General features: G+C 59.5%; 1 protein-coding gene across 1 annotated transcript in view; it reads right to left on the reverse strand.

The window, feature by feature from the left end:
• Positions 1 to 7,061, reverse strand: part of TMEM132B (transmembrane protein 132B) — a 177,584-nt gene extending 170,523 nt beyond the window's left edge. The window contains exon 1 of the mRNA XM_053928846.1: positions 6,662 to 7,061. Coding sequence (XP_053784821.1) covers positions 6,662 to 6,728 — 67 coding nt within the window. The 5' untranslated portion in view covers positions 6,729 to 7,061. The remainder of the gene's footprint in view (positions 1 to 6,661) is intronic.
• Positions 7,062 to 19,052: the final 11,991 nt, after the last annotated feature.

Consider the following 19,052-nt stretch of genomic DNA (forward strand, 5'->3'; position numbering starts at 1 on the left):
CTGCCCCTCCCGAGCTCCGGAAGCATGGCCAGGACCCCTCGGGCCCCCGCGGGCAGCCCCGAGCACTGGCTGCAGCCACCGCTGGCCATAGTGTCCCGCGTCGGTGTGCCCCGTGCACGGAGAGCCCAGCGGGAAGCATTCCGAGCACGAAGCAGATGTTAGGGGCGTGTTATTGATGGAGTCGCCCTTCCTGGGCCGGAAGCGTGGGGCTCCCAAGCACACTGTGATGAGGTAGGACCCCAAAGGGTTCATTTAGATTAATATCCGCAAAACAGCCGGCTCAGGAGCACCAGGGGACTCCAGACACTCCATCGCCCTCCGTAATAAAATATAGCCATCAAATTGGACTCCATTGATTTCTTATGTAACAATTCTGGGGCCGAAGCGTAAGGCGAGGGTATTGACCCGTTAAGGAGGCAGGTGTCGGGGAAGAGCAGGGAGCAGCAGACTTCGGGGAAAGAGGGGTGGGCGAGAGAGCCCCCGCCAAAGGACCCGTCTTCTTCCTCTCCTGCCCCAGCAGAGGGTGGGCATCAGGGGTCCGTCCTGTGCTGAGCGAAAGGATGCACACCAAGTACCTGGATGGAGAGTAAAGGTTAACAACAAGGGACCCTGCTTTATTGGTCCCTGAGGCACCTCCCCCCACCTGACATTAAATTACGTTTATGTGTTTGTCCACTGTTTCATTGCTGTCTCACTCTGTGGGAATGAATGACAGCTCCCCAGAATGGGGCCTGAGCCTCCTGTGCTCCCTGCCACGTCCCCGGTGCTTAGTGCGGATTAATATGTCTGGGAATGGATGGATGGATGGATGGATGGATGGATGGATGGATGGATGATGGATGGATGGATGCTGGATGGATGGATGGTTGGACGGATGATGGATGGATGGATGGATGGATGGATGATGGATGGATGATGGATGCTGGATGGATGGATGGTGGGTGGGTGGATGGATGGACGGATGATGGATGGATGGATGGATGGATGGATGGATGATGGATGGATGCTGGATGGATGGATGGTGGGTGGATGGATGGATGGATGGATGGATGATGGATGGATGGATGGATGGATGGATGGATGAGTTGGCATCTCTTGAGCACTTGCTATGTGCCAGGCACTGTGCAAAAAACTTTGCAAGGATGTGCATTCCCCCTGCCTGGAACACCCTTCTCTGGCTTGGAGCTTTCCAAACATTTAGGTCTCAGACCTAAATGCCGCCTTCTCCAAGAAGTCCTCCTGGCTCACCCAGTCCCTCCCCATTGTACCACCCTGTGTTGAATATGAGGAGCATAAATTACTGCCTGGGACTTTCCTGTGTGTGTGTCAGCTTCTTGTCTCTCTCCGTCACACTGAGGCTTCCCTAGAATGAAGGCCCCTGGGGTCGCAGGCGCCCAAGCCTGAGTGTGGGGAAACGGAGGCAAAACTCCAGGACAAGGAGGCACCACAGGGGCAGGAGAGACCAGAGTCAGGGGCTTCGGGCAGGAGACCCCTCCCTGCCCCTCATGGCTCCACTCACGGCTCCATGGCCTTCAGCACATCCCGGCCTCACTCTGAGCCTCGGCGACCCCATCTGGGGACACGGCCGAACCCCTCCCCTGGGCAGTGGTCCAGGAGCCCAGGGAAATGCCAAAGCGAGAAACCGTTTGGCAGGCCCGCGGGGCCCTGTCCTCTTCGCAGCTGTCACTATCACGGAAGGGGCCCACCAGCCCCTCCCTTCTTGCCTCTCCTCCTCCTGGGGACCCACAGGCCGGACACTCAGCCCCTCACCCACTGTTGGGGTCCCCAACCCTGTGGCAAGACCACAGGGTAGGTCAGGAGCTGCTGTCGGCTGCATGTGTGCTACCCCCCACATCCCATATGCTGAAACCTTCCCCCCAAGGTGATGGAGGCAGGAGGTGACGCCTTTGGGAGGTGGTGAGGTCTTCGGCAGGGGGGTGGGGCCGTGGATGGGGTTAGTGCCCTTATGGACCCCAGAGAGCTCCCTCGCCCCTCCCACCATGAGAGGACACAGAGATCTGGGTTCCCACACAATGCGGCCGTGCTGGCCCCTTGACCTTGGACTTCCCAGACTCTAGAACTGTGAGAAATAAATGTCCGTGGTTTGTCAGACATCCCATCTGTGGCAGGTAGTGACAGCAGCCTGGTGGCTGAAGGCTGGGCTCACTCTACAGACGGGCAAACCGAGCCCCCAGGGGCCCAGGGGCCGGGCCAGACCGCCCACTGTCGGGGGCGACGCCAAACACTGCGTCGCGGTGCAGACATCTCCCACTTTGTAATGTTGGCCCCTAACGAGACACGTCCGCGGGCCGCGGTGGCCGGCCCTGGCCTTCCTCACCGGCTCAGTTTCCCAAAACGCCAAGCCCCTCCCTGCTGGCATGCCCCAGAGCTACTGACAAAGCCCTGTGACATTAGAGGGACCAAAGTTCCCCAACGCAGGTTTCTCAAAAAAGACCCAAGTCCCCCCTCAACTGAGACACATCCGTGAGCCTCCCCGGGCCCCGTCAGTCTCAAAGCTCAGTAAGCTGCCCACAAACCTCAGTGCCAGGATCACGGAGAAGGGGGGATAGGGGCACCAACTCAGACGACACACCGTGGGGTGCACACCCATCCCTTTGTGGCCGTGTGACCTTGCCCAGGTCACAGCATCTCACTGGGCCTCAGTTTCCTCATCTGCAAAATGGGGCAAATGCAGGTCCTTACCCCACCGGGACTGCCGAACACTCAGTGGGGTAAAATGTGGGTGCGAAGGGTGTAGACCCCACAGCCAGGTCCTGATTGGGGCTGGTTGTCTCTGATCCTGGGGTACCCTGGTGCGGGGCAAGCAGGCAGGAAACCAAAGGGAACAAGAGGACGTCTGTCTGCCCACGTTTTGCCCTTTGAGGGGACCACAGAATGCAAAGACCTCCTAGCTGCCTACAGAGCTGACTCCCACGTATGTCAATGGCTCTCACCCTTAGTCTGCGTTCGTAGATGGACTTGTTGCCCAGAGGGAGACAGAGAGAGCAAGAGAAGAAAGGAAGTGACAAGCCCCAGCGAAGGCCATCCCATGGAAGGGACTCCACTGCCCACCACCCAGGAATGTACATCCGGCTTGCTCAGCAGCCCCTGCTCCCCCTTATGTGCAGAGAACGGCGCCGGGGCTGGACCTCTGGCCCTGTGTGAGGGCAGGCAGGTTATGCAGCGTCCTCGCTGGTGGCCTGTGAGCTGTGAGAGCGGCCACCGGCCCCAGGGGCAAGTGCCCTAGGGGTGGGGCCTGCAGCCCCGGGAGCCCCTGCAGAAGCACCAACTTCCATCGTCACCCCCTCATCATCATCCTCGTTGTGACGGTTTGCTGCCTGTCCTTCTGAGTGGACATTAGTATTTCAGCCACACCAAGCAGCTGTCATTCTCACGAACTTCAGCTCCTTGATTGGAGTCTCGGTCCGCTAAAGGGCCATCTGGTGGAACTCCTCTACCAGAAAGGGGCCTTTGCTGGAAAGGGCGCCCTGCGTGGGGTGAGCAAGTGCTGGGGAAGGAGTTTTAAAGGAAGAGAAAGTGTGTGAGCCAGGAGCCCCGGGCTGACACCCACCCACTGTGAAGCCCTGAGCAGCTCCCGCCCCTCACCCGAGTCTCCTCGTCCCACCTGCAAAGGGGCTGGCGGTGGGCATGCTCGAAGTCACGCTCGTGTTCCAGAAGTGCGCTCGCTCACTCTGGGGAAGGGTTGGTGGCACGGCCATCACCCCGTGACGCTGCCTGGGGGGCCAAGGTGTCTCCCCACAGGGGCGGGGCGATGCACCTACCGAATCCCATAGCGGCAAAGGGAAATGGACCCTCGCCACCCCCATTCCGTTTCTGACCCCACACAGAAGAAAGGAGCCGCCCAGCCACACACGACGAGGGGCGGGGCCTGTCAGGAAGAGGCCTCTGGAAGGGCTCTGCTGGCCCGGGGACCGCCCGCCCAGACTTCGAGCCAACAAGCGTGGGGTTTCTTTTGCTGCACTGCATCGAGGCACTGCCACACTCATTGTTGGCTCCCAGGACCAAGTGCAGGCAGAAGTCCCCCACCCCCAAGTTCCCTGCATGAGAGGGGGGGTACGGCAGGGGGATGAAATGATTTACTCTGGGAACTTCCACTGTCCCACCATTAAATCACTCAGGGGAGGGAACAGTATTTGCATACCACTGCCTGCCACCTCCCGGGGCCCCTCTCCGAAGAGCAGCACCACACACAGCCCCCCCATCACCATTGCAATGAGGATGGAATATGCCCCATGCCAAGGTGCCAGGCAGAACCAAGAGCAGTCTGCTGTGAAGCCCCCTCCCCCGCCCCGCAGCAGGCTGGGCCCCTCACAAGGCCCCTCTGTCAGGGGCTCTCCACCCACCCTGATTTTACAGGCCCGAGCATAATGGGTCGGCGGCGCCCGGCTCCAAGGCAGGGACTGCAACAGCACCGCTGGTTTGCAGAGCTGGAGCAGGCACTAAAGCGCTCGAATAATGGGGGGCCCCCTGGTCGCTAAGCTGTGGGATTTGTGCTGACTCTTACCAAGCACAGTTCCATATGTTTAAGCACTTTGCGAGGCTGAAAGAAGTACACCCACCGCGCTCTTCACCATGGCTGCTACCCACGCAGGAGGGGGGGGCAGGCGCAGGCAGACAAGCCCTGCCTGTGCAGGCACAGCGCGCCTCCTCCCTTGCCTCTGAGCTCGTCCAGCGTCCCTGCCAGGGCCTCGGCCAAACGTGGTCGGCAAACCTTGCCAAAATTATCCCCCAAATCCCACCGGCTGGTGAGGAAGCTCTGGTTAATTTCCTGCAAACCTTTCAACCAACGGTAGGCTGCTAAGTATCTTTCAGGAATTTCAGCCTTGTTTTCTTTCCAGCTCTCCTAACTGGTGCTAAATATAGAGTTATCAAACTGTCTCTCTGTGTCCCTGGTGGGGACGGGGGTGCTGGGGGGACAGACAAGTGCTTCCAAAGACCCAGCAATGGCACGTGGCCCAAGCTGCCCAGCAGGGCCAGGAGCAGACCTCGCGGGTGGCACGGCGCCCCCGCAGGACCCAGGCCTCCCAGAGCCAGCCTCGAGCTAGCTCTCCCAAGGCCAGGAGAAGAGGCGGAAGAGCGGAGGGGGGGTTGGGGTTTGGATTGCACCACGTTCTCTTACAAAGCATGAGGCAGGCTGCTTCTCTAAGAGATTTCCAACACTGGCTTAGGAGAACAGACAACGCTGACCCCCGCGAAGAAACAAAATAGAGACAAAACTGCAATCTTCAAGTCCCCAAGGACTGTGCCCTTTGAACGCAGGTCCCAGGGCTCCCGCTCCAGGGAAACCGCCTGGACCCCCAGGAACAGCCCCTCTGACGCACCGGAGCAGGCTGGAGCTGCCGCCCCACGTTCAGCGGGACCGGGACGGCTCTCCAGAAGGAGCCGAGGCTGAATGCTGATGGACACCTCTGGCTGCAGGGCTCCTCCCGGCCGAGGCCGAGGTTTCATTGCGCGTTCTGGGTCATCGGAGGGCATGTCAAAGGAAAGCAATATTTACTTTTTCCATGCAAATGCACATGGAGTTGGCGGCCGTGGTCTGCTGCTAATGCAACCTTCCCCCACAGTGCGAGCTGGAAAGTTACACTTGCCTTTCTCTACCGCACTCCGGGGTCTGTGCGGCTCGTTTGTTAAGAAAATGAGAACGTTTTCCAAAGCCAGAGCCGCCTGCTCGCCGATCAATCACAGGTCCTGATTTTAAAACGGCCGGACGACAGGGCTCTCCAAAAGCACAGGAACCTCGCTGCCCCCGGCTCCGAGGGACCCTTCAGGGCTTTCCTCTGCTGCTGGCCGTGGGGGGAGGGGCGGAACTGGCATTTTAGGAGAAGCTTCCTCTAGAACCAACATGTAGCCACACCACGGCGGGGGAAAGCTTTCCGAACTCCAGCGGAGACAGAAAATACCTGACTATTTTTGCCTTTCCCACTCACTAGATTTCGGCGACAGCTGTGCGGGAGCCGGCAGAAAGCCTGGCTCCGCGGTACCCAGGCCATGGCTCTGAACAGCACCCCGTTCCAGGAGGCCCCGCACGCCCCGGGCTGCCTGGCCGCCTGGCCGCCCTGGGGTCAGGGCGCTGGGGCAGCCGGGTTTTGAAACAGGAGGCGAGAAGCAAACTGCACCTAGCCAGGGCGAGGCCACCTGGGGAGGGGGCCCTTGGGGGGATGTAAAAGGAGAGTGCCGCGGGGCGTGGGGAGGAGCCGGGGACGTGCCAGACTGCGCCGACAGAGGCGACCTGACGTCTGGAGCCCGCAGGTGTCCTGGGAACTCACGGCCCTGCGTCCACCGGGCTCAGGAAACCAAGAGAGGGGGTTCACCGACGCCCTGCCACAGCAAAACCCCGCGAGAACCGAAACCTGGGGGATGGCGCCCCGAGGCGGGGCAGGCAGGGGGGCTAGATTCCAGGAGGCGCGCCCCCACTCGCCTCCAGAGGTTCGGCTCTCTGAAAGGATCCGCAGGGAAACTAGGGGCTGGGGGGAGGAAGGTGGTACGTGCTGGAGACCCCTGGATTCCCAGTGTCCCCCCAGATCGCTCCAAGTCCGGGAGAAGCGAGCTGCCGGGGACTTGAGGAGGTGGCCGCTCCGTACAGAAGCCAACTTTGCGCGCGGCGGCCGGGGTCGGGGATGGGGTCCCGGGGACGCGTTACCTGGGCACCGGAGCGCAGTCAGCGCCAGCAGGAGCCCGAGCGGCGGCGCCCGGCCCGGGGTCGGCATGGTCCTTGGCGCGCGGTGGGTGCGGCGCGGAGCTGCTCCTGTCGCGCGCCCGGCCCGGCCCGCGGCTCCCGGGAGCGGCCCGGGAGGCTACGCTCGGGCTGCGGGCATGGCTAGCTCGCCGGGCGCCGCTCTTCCCCGGACGCAGGCGGGCGGCACGGGCGGCGCTTCCTAAGCTGCGCCGGGGCGCGCTCTCCCGGGCTCGGCCGGGCGCGGAGGGGAGCGGGGGCCCGGCTCAGCACCCCGCGCCCTCGCCAGCGGCCCTGCACTTGGCCCGAGTTGCGTGGCCCCCGCTGCCGCCGCCGCCGCGGCTCCTGCGCCCCAGAGCCCGTCCCATCCCTGTCTCGCCGCCGCCGCCGCCGCCGCCGCCGCTTCTGCCCGCGCCAGCTGCCGGCCGCCCCTCGAGCCAGCGCGAGTGAGCGAGGGAGCGAGCGAGCGAGCGCCGGGAGGAGGGAGGGGCGGCGAGGCCGGGGGAGGGGCCGCCGCCGGAGACCGGGCAGCGAGCGGCCGCCCGGCGATAGGCGGCGGGACGTGCCACTCCCTGGCGTCCCCGGGGGAGGGCGCCTGGAGGCAGAGGCCCGGGGAGACGAGCGGGGGTGGTCGCGGGCCGTGTGGGGACAGGTACGGGCGGCGGGGAGACTTGCCAGGCAAAGTGCAGGGAGACCTGGGCGAGCCGGGGCGCCCCGGCCGGAGTTCCCGGGGTCGGGGGCGGAGGGGGACGGCGGAGGGTCCTCGGAGTGGGGCAGCGACATCTTCAGGGGAGGTGTCTGCAGGGACTCGGGACGGCGAGGCTCAGCGCTGACAAGAGACAGATGTGGCTCGGCTTGGGGGTGCCTCGGGGGAGGGGAAGGCAGCGTGGCCTCCGGGAGTCGGGGGCACCTGAGGAGCGTCCACAGGGCAGGGGGGAGGGGCACGTCAGGGGTCCTGAAGCAGGTCGAAGGTGTGTTGAGGCCGTCCACCCAGGTGAGAAGAGGGGGCTCTCGGAGGCCCTGATGTCCTGGAACTACAGGACGCGCCTTCCCACTTCCCGCAGGATGGGAGAGGGCGCGGGGGCGCAGTGAGGGTTGGGGGGCGAAGGTCAGAGCGGGGCAGGGACCGCGGGGGTGCAGCAGAGGCAGAGAGGAGGACTGGACGGTCAGCTTCTTCCAGCCAGGAGCAGGGCCTCCGTGGGCTCACAGTACCTACTATCGAGAAGTCCTCTGTCTTCATGGGCTCCAGCGCACCCCTCAACCAGGGCAAGGCAGCGGGGGCGTGGCCGAACGGACGGGCGGCGCTGGGCACACCTGGGAGCAGGCCTGGGCACGCCTGCAGCCCTCAGCTGCCTCCAAAGCTGCCCCGCCCAGCTGGAAAACCAGGCGCTTGCCGGGAGCAGGCACCGGGGCTTGGAGCCCTTGCGCTGCCCCAGGAGCCCTCGTCCGGGTCACTGGCTCCAGTGTCTCCATTTCCCCTGAAAAAGTGTGTCAAACTCTTCGGACACGGGCAGCGCAGGGGGATGCACAGACAGTTTGGGGAGGATTTCCGTGGCTCAGAGCCTTGGCTGAGAACCCAGCCCGCCACTCTCTAAGTGTGCCGCCTGGAGCATGCTCCAGCCTCTCCAGCCTCAGTTTCCCTGTCTGAGAAGTAGAAGCCACTGGGGCGCCCAGGTGGCGCCCCGGAGAACGCCTCCGAAACCCTGACCCGTGAGATGCGAGCTCATGTAGAGGGATCCACTCTGGACATTAGTATTCTCATCATTGTGGTCATTATTATTATGTATCTGATTTCCCTCTGCAGGCCCAGAGCTCACATCAGAGACGTCCTCCGCCCCTCCCAGCTGGCGAGGGGGATGGCGGGGGACAGGGCACCTGCTTCATTAGTACAGACAAGCTCATTAGCAGAAGCAGCACTCAGCGCTTCTCACATAAAAGAGGGAAGAAAGAGCTAGGGGCAGGTGGTGAGGCCGCAGCCCAGGTTAATTTCGAAACGCTTCCTTTTCAAGGACCCCAGCCCTGGCCGAGCCCTCCACCCCCGCCCCATGAGGCGCCTGGGCAAGGCCTGGGCTGCCAGAGAGCCACATAACAGGCTGCACAATGGGCAGTCTCCTTGGGTCTGGAGTGGCCTGGCAGAGGGCCCATCCGCCCCCTCTCTGTGACGGGCTCCCCAGCTGGGAAGATGAGCCCCCAGAAGCTTCCAGGCCTCTCTCGGGACCCTCCGTGCACGGCCGCCTCTTCTTTTTCCTGCTCTCATTCCTGAGTACTTGCTGAGCTGAGCACCTACTAGGCACCAGGCCGCAGGCCCGTGTGGGGTGCCAAGGAGAAGGAAAACATGTGGAGGGCAGGCGCCTGTCCCCTGGGAGCGTCCTGTCTCAGGAGGGGCCGTGCACACACAGCCAGTCGGGAGGAAGCGGAGGGGAGCACGGGGCCGGCCAGTGGCCTGGGGTGTCCTTGCCAAGGTGCAGCAGCTATGGGGTCGGCCAGGCAGCGGCTCAGGGGGAACTGGGCATCTGTGACCAAAGATAAGAGGTCATTTTCTGGCGGGGGTGCATGGGGACGGGGTGAGCCACTCCAGGGAGTCCCCAAGAGCAAAGGTCACACAATGTCAAGTGTGGTGACAGTGATTGCCCTCCCCCTACCCCCTACCCCTGTCAAGACCACCGCATCACACCCCAAGAGTCACTTTCTCCAGGGCACAGCGGTGGCTGGGAGCCTAGGCCCACCCACCTGCCTACCTCTGCAAGCTCCCCCAGCCCCACCCGGCCGGCCCTGCAGCCACCTGGCCTCCTGGGCCATCCGCGCACCATGTCCCCACCTCTGCACCTTTGCCCTGGCAGTGTCCTCTTCCCGGCACAACCTGGGTGGGTCTTCCCAAGACCAGCTCCGTCTCCCTTCAGACCTCAGCGCAAATGCCACCTCCTCCGGGAGGCCTTCCCAGACCACACAGTCTAAAATAGAACCTCCCACTCCCTCTCTAGCCCTGCCCCCATCTCGTTCTGAGTACCGCTATGACAGAGCCGGGGGAGACAGACAGGCTTCCCGCCTGCCCAGACGGGAAGGAGGATATGTAGCAGGGAACGTAGTGTTAGGGTGCTGAGAGTGTCTGAGCCAGAGGCTCAGGAGAGGGGGTGCGGCTCTGAGGGTGGCTTTCCCACCTCCCCACTGTGTGACTTCAGACAGCCCCCTACCCTCTCTGAGATCAAATGTGATGATTTCAGCTCTGCCTCAGCCTGTCCTGTGATTAGATGAAGATTTCTGCCCATTAACCAGGCCCCTGAGTCTGCATCTAATGGGGGTATTTCTGGCGTTAATCTGAGCAGGAAAAGGCCTTCCCTAGTCTTGAAGGGCTTGGGGGGTCGGCGGGGGGATATGGGCGAACAGAGGTACGGCACCAATGACCTAGGAGACCCCAGAACTGGGCAGGGTCATCCCCTCACTCCCACCCGACGCCCTCCCCCATCCGGCAAACCCAGAATCCCACCCCCAGCCTGGAGCAGGATCATGAGAATTACCCAGAGCCCAAACTGTCCCCTTGTGTACAGATAGGGAAACTGAGGCCAGGAATGGCCCTGCCCCAGGTTCTATAAGTGTGGAGAGCAGACACAAGTAGGAACCAGCCTTAACCCGCGGCCCAAGGCCCTCGGCTCGGCGCTAGGCTCCACCCACCAGCAGCTGCCCCAATGCGGCCCTCCCCGCCCCGCGTGCCGCAGCTCGGCCCTCGCGCTGGGCTACGAGCGTAGGGCGACGCTGCCATCTCGTGGCTGTGTCCGGTACTGCGGGCCGGACCTGCGCTTCAGAAGGCGGACCGCAGGCCAGGCGCGGGGGAGGGGCGGCCGAGCGGACTAGGCAAATAGATTTCCCACCTGCCCCACCTCGCAGGAGCTTTAGGATACCCCTTCATCCTTTGCACCGCCAGCATTTCCAACATGCAGGCGACGACCCCCCGACGTGACCCACCAGTCGAGACGCTCGTTGCAAAGGCGGACTGTGTTCCTTTTCCACCGCAAACACTCGTGGTTAGCTGAGCCGGCCGCTGGCATTTCCACCACGGGCCAGAATCGACTCCGGGCACCTTTCTACCGCCCCGGGAACGGTGCTGGGAAGGGGGCCCTCTCAATACAGCAGCGGAGCTCACCTATCTAGCAAATCAAGAAGGGTACCGTTCCGGGCACACCTGGCCACCTGGACCGTTGACCACGTGGAGCGGGCTCTTTAGGGCAACCATTCTGGGCATCCCCGGCCTCAGGTATCCTCTCTCTCTCTGTGTCCTTTTTCCCCACCTTATAAAGTTCCTGCAGAGCAGCTGTGACTACCTGCCTTCAAATCCACAGGGAGAGAAACCTCATTGCTCATTGCTGCCTGGTGCCTCAGCCCCCGCCCCCAGCCTGTGTCTCCTTCACCTCGCGGCTGCAGGGCCCAAGGACAGCGCGCAGCAGGCAGTGGCTGGCTGAGTGAATGGATGGGTGGCACTCAGGTTGGCGAAGAGCCCCGGAGGGGTCGGGTTTTGGAGTTTAAAATGCACTAGACTGGACTCTGGGTGGTGAGCATCCCTGCATCGACCAGACAATGCACCACAGGACTGTACACTGAAAACCTATGTAATCCTATTAACCAATGTCACCCCAACAAACTTAATTTTTTTAAGGTTTTATTCATTTATATTTAGAGAGGGGAAGGAGGGAGTGAGAAAGAGGGAGAGAAACATCAATGTGTGGTTGCCTCTCGCACGCCCCCTACTGGGGACCTGGCCCACAACCCAGGCATGTGCCCTGACTGGGAATTGAACCAGCGACCCTTTGGTTCACAGGCTGGTGCTCAATCCACTGAGCCACACCAGCACGGCCCAATAAACCAGATTTTAAAAAGAAAAAAAAAACTGCTAGCGTAACACAAAGACCAGAAATGAGTAGCGACATGACATCTGACACACGCCCAGCTGTTTCCCACTGGGGTAAAAAGCACAGGACATGAAATGTGCCACTTTACCCTTTTCAGAGTGTACAGTTCTGTGGCCTCTGGTCCATGCACAGTACTGGGCCACCCTCATGCTATCCGGTTCCAGAACATTTCCATGCCCCCCCAACAGAAACCCTGTACCCAGCTCCTCCCCAACCCCAACACATTCCTCCCTCCCCAACCCCCAAACTACTTCCTGGCTCCATGGATTTGCCTGGTCGGGACAATTCATTGCAAATGGGACTATAAAATAAATGTCTTTTTGTCCGGCGTCTGGCACGGAATGTCTCCAAGGTGCATCCACACTCTAGTATGAATCAGCACTTCATTCCTGTTTAAAGCAGAATGAGACCCCATTGTATGGGTGTGAGACATTGGTTGATCCATTCGCCTGTTACGCGGTATTTGGGCCGTTTCCACCTCTCAGCTATTATGAACAGTGCCGCCTAGACACTTGTGTACCAGTTGTGTTGGAGCAGCTGGTTTCATTCTTCGGGGCTCACATGTTTCCATTGATTTCCTCCTCTCAGCCATCTGCTAGTTTTACGACAGAGGAAACTGAGGCACAGAGAGATGAAGCGACTTCCCCTTGGCCACGCGGCCGGCCAGCAAGCAGCAGAATCGGATCTGACCCCAGGCAGTCTGACTCCAGGGCGTGCTAGCCCCCAAAGGGAGTGGGTCATGCCTCCCCCACCCACCATTGCCTCTGCACAGCCCAAGACCCCCAGAAACTCAACACAGTCCTAGCTTCCTTCCCGACAGGCTTCCATTGGTCCAACTGGCCATAAGCCCCACCCTGGGGGCTGAATCCTGATAGGCCTCTGCCAATCACATTCCTTGTGCCAGGGACAGTCTGGAGGAGGCATGTGACCCAGTTCCGACCCATGAGATGCAACGGGGACTTTCAGAAAGATTGCTCTCATTGATCGGATGATGGAGACGAAGGGCCCTTTGCCCCCTGCACCCCTTCCCTTCTTGGCATCTTGTGGAATGAAGGTGTGATGGGAGGACTCTGGCAGCCTCTTTTGACCTGGAGGCACCATGTCCTGGAGCCACAGTGCTGTCAGTAGCCTTCCCGATGATGAACTGCATTGTTGAGCAGGGTTATTTGGCCAGCCGTTCCTTGCAGCCAAAAGCTGCCTAATTGATAAAGGCAGGTACAGGAAAAGCCCAAGTGGACTATGATGCATATTTGCCACTCAATAAAACAAATCAAGTGGTGGAAAAAATACAGAAAAGTATCTTCCCTTTATAGTGACTTTGTGAGGGTTAAGTTATTTTTCAAATTACATGTTTCTGGCAGAAACTGGAAGATGCAAATATTGAAAAACATCACCCCCACCGTCCAGAAATCCCCACTTCTAATCCATATTGTGTCCTCTCCAGCCTCTTTTCTGTGCATATTCTATATATAATTTATTAAAAATGAGCTCACATCATGGGTATTGTTTTAACTTGTTCTTTGCACTTAATTATACATTATGATCATCTTTCCGTGCCATTTAAATCTTTTTCTCTAGGACAATTTTAATGAGAACAATCTGATCGTTGGAAATGTCATAATGGTTGGAAATGTTTAACCAATTTTCATGTTGCTGAACATTTCAGGTCGTGCACAGTTTCCTCACTGTTAAAAAGCAACAGGCACGTCCCTGCCCACTTCTACGTGCACACGACTCGTCCTTCGGCGTCTGTCCCTAAAATCAGGTCATCGGGCAAAAGCGTGTGTGGTGCTGGGGTCCTCACATCCAGGGTCTCTCGGGACAGTGGTACCAATTCAAACTCCTCTGGGTGCCTGGGAGGTGCCCACTTGCTCAAATCTTGAGTTGAGGTCTACGAACTTAACCGTGCTTGTTTTATTTATTATTTTTTAATATACGCTCTCTGCTCTATGCAATTAATAAAAGCTTTCCCCTTCAGGTTAAGGAGATAACCTTAACCTCAAGGAGATAGCAATGACATTTAGAAACTTAGAGAAACCATTCTGGGTGTGACTTTACCCTCACTTATTATCATCACAGTTAGTCCACCTCCCTTTGGTGAGCTCTGGGTGGGGCAGGGTATTGTGCTGTGTGTCAAGAAAGTGGGTGGGCTTATTCCCCTCTGCTTAGCTCCTTCTCTTGACCACGTATGCCTTTGCACACTTTTAAGTGTTTTGTATCTCTCTTGCAAGTTCTACTTTTTTTTACTCTCTGCTTAGGAGCGGAGGGATTCACTGGCTCACCTCATCCAATGTTTATGGCTTCAGGCTTGGCTGGTTCCAGGAGCCCAATGTCCTTGGGAATTCTATGGCAGGAAAGGAATATCATTGGCCACAGGGAGGTCACATGCTTATCCCTGGACCAATCATTGTGTCCGAGGGGATGACCATGCAAATTGGCCAGGCCTGAGTCATATAGAGCTGGAAAAGGATCAGCTCTGCCCAGACCTCAGAGCCTGAAAGCATTGGGACCCCCAAGAGAATGAGGGCGCTGCTTTCAGAAAACGGGTACACAGAGGGTCAGAACAATGGGCGTCCACTGTAAGGGGACTCAGTGTGAAAGACAGACCAGGACAGAACGCTGCTCTGTGGGCCAGGGAGGCTCCTCCTCGCCACTGCGTTCCCTCCCACCGCACGCCCTTTGGTTCTGCTTGCTGGTGACAGAGGTGACAGTGATGCTTATCCTTTAAGGATGTAATAATAATAATAATAATAATAATGTAAAACATGGCTGCATTTCCTCCAGCATTGAACAACTCCTTTGACACTAGAGCTGGGTTACCCCAATTTTTCACAGCCCATACCTCTGAGTAAGGCGGGGTCTCGGTTAAACATACAAGCAAGAGTCGCGGACAGAAGCCCGAAGCAGAGCGGTGTGGTTCGTGAACACCACGCGCGGGTCCCGCGTCCGGCTTCCTGCCTGAGAGGAGGAAGCGGGCTGTTGTCAGCGGAGGCGCCTGCGACCCATCAAACTGTGTCGGCCCTGCCTCACTGTTCAGTAAGACCTTCCCACGTGACAGGCCGTTCAACCCTCCCGGTAAAGCGAGAGGGGGTGTTTTGCCCCCATTTTACAGGTGAGGAAACTGGGGCTGGGGGTTTCGTTCAAAGGGCAGAGCTGGAGTTTGAACGGAGCCCTAGCTGTCCCCAAAGCCCTCCAGGAGCCTCCACTGCGCTTCCCCCAACGCCTCGGAAAGCCCATCCCAATGTCGAGGTGCAGAGCTGCCTGCCACCGGGATAACATGCTGTATCCGGGGCACCCGCCCTAGGGAGTGGCTCTCCGACAGCTTCCTGGCCACTGCTCTCCCCCCACAACCCCGTGCTGAACTTGAACTTCCTGTGCCCTCAGGACGGTGATGGAAGCTCTGCTGCAGAAGCCGACCAGCTAGGAGAGCGGGGCCCCACCATGAACATTCACGTGTGTTAATGACACCGATGTGCTGGGCTCTGCAGCAGCCCCCAGGCCGCCCAGCCCCTGTTCTGGGTGGGAGGGGCCCTGAGTTTATTAAATGCCCCGGTGAAAGCCCCCGGCTGTAGCGCCCTGGGAGCCCCACCACCCACAGTGCACTGCAATCATCTCCTTGACATTTACAGACTCGTCACAAGCGACGAGCTCACCTGAAGTGGAAGGAAGGAGCTCTTTTATTAATTGCATAAAGCGGGGAGCGTGCGTGAGAAGCGAATAAACAAAACAAAGGAGGGTGAGTTTGTGGACCTCGAATGAACTGGCTGTGGACGGCACCCTCGCCCTGTGACTCCTTGGGGTTTGAGGACACAGCAGGCGGTCAGGGTGACCCTCAGAGAGGCTGGTGCCTTTCCTTTGCCCCTAGGCTGGGTGGGCACCCCGGGGCGGGGGCAACAGCCCGGCCAGGCCTGTGGACGCTGCTTGGCTCCCACAGGTTGAGAGCCGGCCGTGAGCATCCGAGTGGGTGACGCTGTGTTGCCTGCATCCCGAGACTCTGGGCCATTCCGGGACACGCCGCTCCTCCCGTCTGCTTTACAGCCCAAACCCCGCCTTCCACCCTCAGAGGTGCACATCCAGGCGTGACCCTGGCTGTGGGCAGACCCCGCAGTCAGTGCCCACCCTCCCCCGCCCTCAGGGACCCCCTGGACTGGGCCTGGGCTCCCTCTCTTCCTGCCCGAGGCCCTCCGAGAGAGCACGAGCAGCTGGAAGGAGAGGCTGCAAACACCCAGGAGCACTGCTCACAGCGTGCGTGCAGAGGCCCTGATTGCAGAAGGACGCTGCCTGGGGAAGGGAGACTGTGCCTGGCGGGGGGTTTTCCCCGACAAAAAAAGGGACGGGGGGGGGGGGGGGGGGGGGGGGGGAGGAAGGAAGGAAGGAAAGAGAGCTGAGCTGAAAACTGCCCTCCCCGAACCTGACTCGCTCCTCCTTCAGGTGCTGGCCGGTCCCTCCTCTGTGCTGGGGTGTCACAGAGAATCAAACCAGACTCCCTGCTCTTGGGGGGCTGACAAGCCGGGGCGGGAGAGAGGCTGTAAACCACATAAAGAGGCACAATGTATGGTTGGTCAGAGGGAGGGAAGTACAAGGAGGGTGTAAAACAAGTACCAAGCGTCTTTAAAGGGGAAGGGCGGGGAGTCAAGAGAGGCTTCACCGGACAGGCGGGCAGACACACCGAAGCCCAGGGCAGAGACTCCCCGGCAGTGGGACATGCAAGGGCCCTGGGGCAGGACCCGCAAGGAGACCTGCAGTCCAGTTCCCGGCTTGGCGGAGTCTGTGGCCAGAAGCAGCCACTGCCCAGCAGCCAGAAAGCAAAAGCTGAGCTCCGCCACCACCACGCAGGCTGGGGGACGGATCCTGCATCCCTCACCACGACACAGCCCACTGACACCCTCATTTCACACCCTGAGCCTGGGCGAGACCCCGGGCCTCGGCCCCTACCTACGGACCGTGAGCTAACGAGCAGGTGCTGTTTTAAGTTGCTACGTTTTTAAGTCGCTGATTACGCAACAGCAACAACAGAAACCTCGGCACCGCGGTCCGGTAGTTTTCAGCATCTGCTGTGTGCCTCTCCCGGCTTGGGGCTGGAGACACAGCCGTGGGCCAGAGAGATAAGGGTCGTGTTCCGATGGGGTCGGTATTCAAACACAGGAGTCGGCGGTGGGCAAGGAAACAAACGAGGTCACACCACTGGGGTAACGTGGACCCTGAAAGCTGAGGCCCAGGGGGCCGGGCCCCAGGCCAGGGGTTGACGGCCCATGTCTAGCCAAGGAGGCCCATCTGGCAAGCCCACTCCCAACAGGCAGACCTTGAGCCAAAGTGCTTCTCCAAAGCCCTGCGTGCCTCAGCCTGCCCCAGCCCCACCGGGTCTCCGGCGGCTCCCTTCCTCTCTCTTCCTCACCTTCCAAGCTCGTTCCCACCCCGGGGCCTCAGCAGGTGCTATCATTCCCTCTGCCGGGAATATCTCTGCCCCAGACCACAGCATGGCTGGCCTCTTCCGATCTTCCAAGTTTCTCCTTCAACAGCCTCTCTTCGGAGACTCTTGCGGACCACCCCGCCTAAAAAACCCTCCTCACCCCCAAATCCATTCATCCACCATGTTTTATTCCCTTCCGACCACGGGTCATTCTCATACGTTGTGACGTCGATGTATTTGTTGCTTCTCTGCTCCTCCGGGGCATGAGCCCCCAGACCACACAGGGCACATCTCTGTCCCCTATGTCCCGGGACAGAGCCTGAGGCAGCTCCCCGCACCTGGAAGACGCTCAGTAAACATCCGTTAACTGAATGACTGGAAAATTCCTCTGATCAGGAAGTGCTTGTTTTATGCCTGCCAAGAGGGGGGAAACAGTGAGAAAGGAATAATTCACAGAAAAATGAAAACCCTGAGCTATAGCGAGACAGCCATTTGCATAACGGCAAGCATGGAAAAATAATTCCACCTCCAAATTTAAATGCGAGCGATTCCAATGCAGCCCCAAGAGCAGCCCACCAGGGTGGAAACCGAATCCTCCCATGGTCGCTTCCCCTCCATGGCAGAGCAGTTCCGGTTGCTGCCATGTGGCACCTCTAGCTATTCCAGACACCGTTAGCTCTCTAACGCAACACCCGCCCCTGCTCCTCTCTCCCAGGCCTCCTTGCTCTGTAGAGGTAGGAAAGCTACGTGTTCATCGTCCCAGACTCTCCTGCGGACCTGCTTCTGTCCACTGGAAGCAGGAACAGCGGTGGCTGACCAGGCCCTTGCCTGTCTTCCTGCTTTAAATGTAGCCGTGATGTCTGGAGCTGCAGCAGTCATCTTGTGGCCATGAGGAAAAGGCCAAAGCCTCACAGAGAGGTTTGGCCCTCTGATCCCTGAGCAACTTAAGCATCACCCAGAGATAACCACCTCGAGAACTCTGGATATACGAGACAAGTAAATCCTAATTAAGCCACAAGAGTGAGGTTTCCTGGTACCTGTGAGCAAAGGTCATTTCTTATCAGTACAGCAGCTGTGCACGTCTAGGCAGCTCCACACTCGTGACCAAAGCTGTTCACTTTCCTATCTAGGACCACTTCCCACCATCCCCACAGCCCTGAGGGTTTGGATGAGCTCCTTAGTGTCCCCATTTGTCAGACAAAAGTCTGAGACTCAGAGAGGTGAAGTGACTTGCCGAGAGTCCCCAGCCAGTGGGCCGCTTCCAGAGAACAAGAGCAGATGCCTACACAGGCCTGCTGCCGCCCCGCCTTCCGACGCGGGTCTCCGCTCCGGCCGACTTGACTACGTGTTCCCGCGGCCGCCGTGCCCCCTCAGAGACGGCAGCCCTGGGGACGAGGGTGGGCGCCGTCTGGGCCTGCAGCCCCTTCACTGCCCTCTGTCAGCTGCCCTGGGCCCCCAGAGCCCCTCTCAGCCCTGTAGGAAGCTAACCAGCTCCTGCAAGCTGGGGATTCTTGACGCTGCGGTCCCTGCTCACGTTCCCTGTCTCCTGGGGCGAAGTCTTCTTCACTGACCGTAGCCACGGGGCAAAGGCCACCACCGAAAACGTGATTTGACTGTGTGGTTCTCGAATCGCAACATCAGCCGGACTCACAGCCTCGACAGGTTTCTCCTGCAGGGGTCGGACACCCAATGGGAAAGAACGGGATGCTGAAACCCAGAACAGGGACCTTGGGTGGGGCCCAGAGGAAGCAGAGAGCCCCCAACCTCCCAGTAACTCGAAACCTCCCGGGCCAAAGGGGGTTGCCATTCTCTTCTAAGGAGACGAGCCGTCCTGTCCCAGAAACCGTGTGTGTGGTAAACTCACCAGGGTCAGGTGCCTTGTAGGGAGACCCTTGCCCCCCTAAGATCCGCCACCGCTAGAGTCTAGGACTGCTCCTTGGCTCAAGTGGCCCAGGATGACATATCTTGTCACCAAAGAATTGCAAGGTTTTGTCCATAAATATTGATGGAAACCGAAGGAGTGCATGAAGGCGTAACACCAAGGTGG

This window comes from Desmodus rotundus, chromosome 7 (genome assembly GCF_022682495.2).
Source record: "Desmodus rotundus isolate HL8 chromosome 7, HLdesRot8A.1, whole genome shotgun sequence".
In the NCBI taxonomy this organism is placed as follows: Eukaryota; Metazoa; Chordata; class Mammalia; order Chiroptera; family Phyllostomidae; genus Desmodus; species Desmodus rotundus.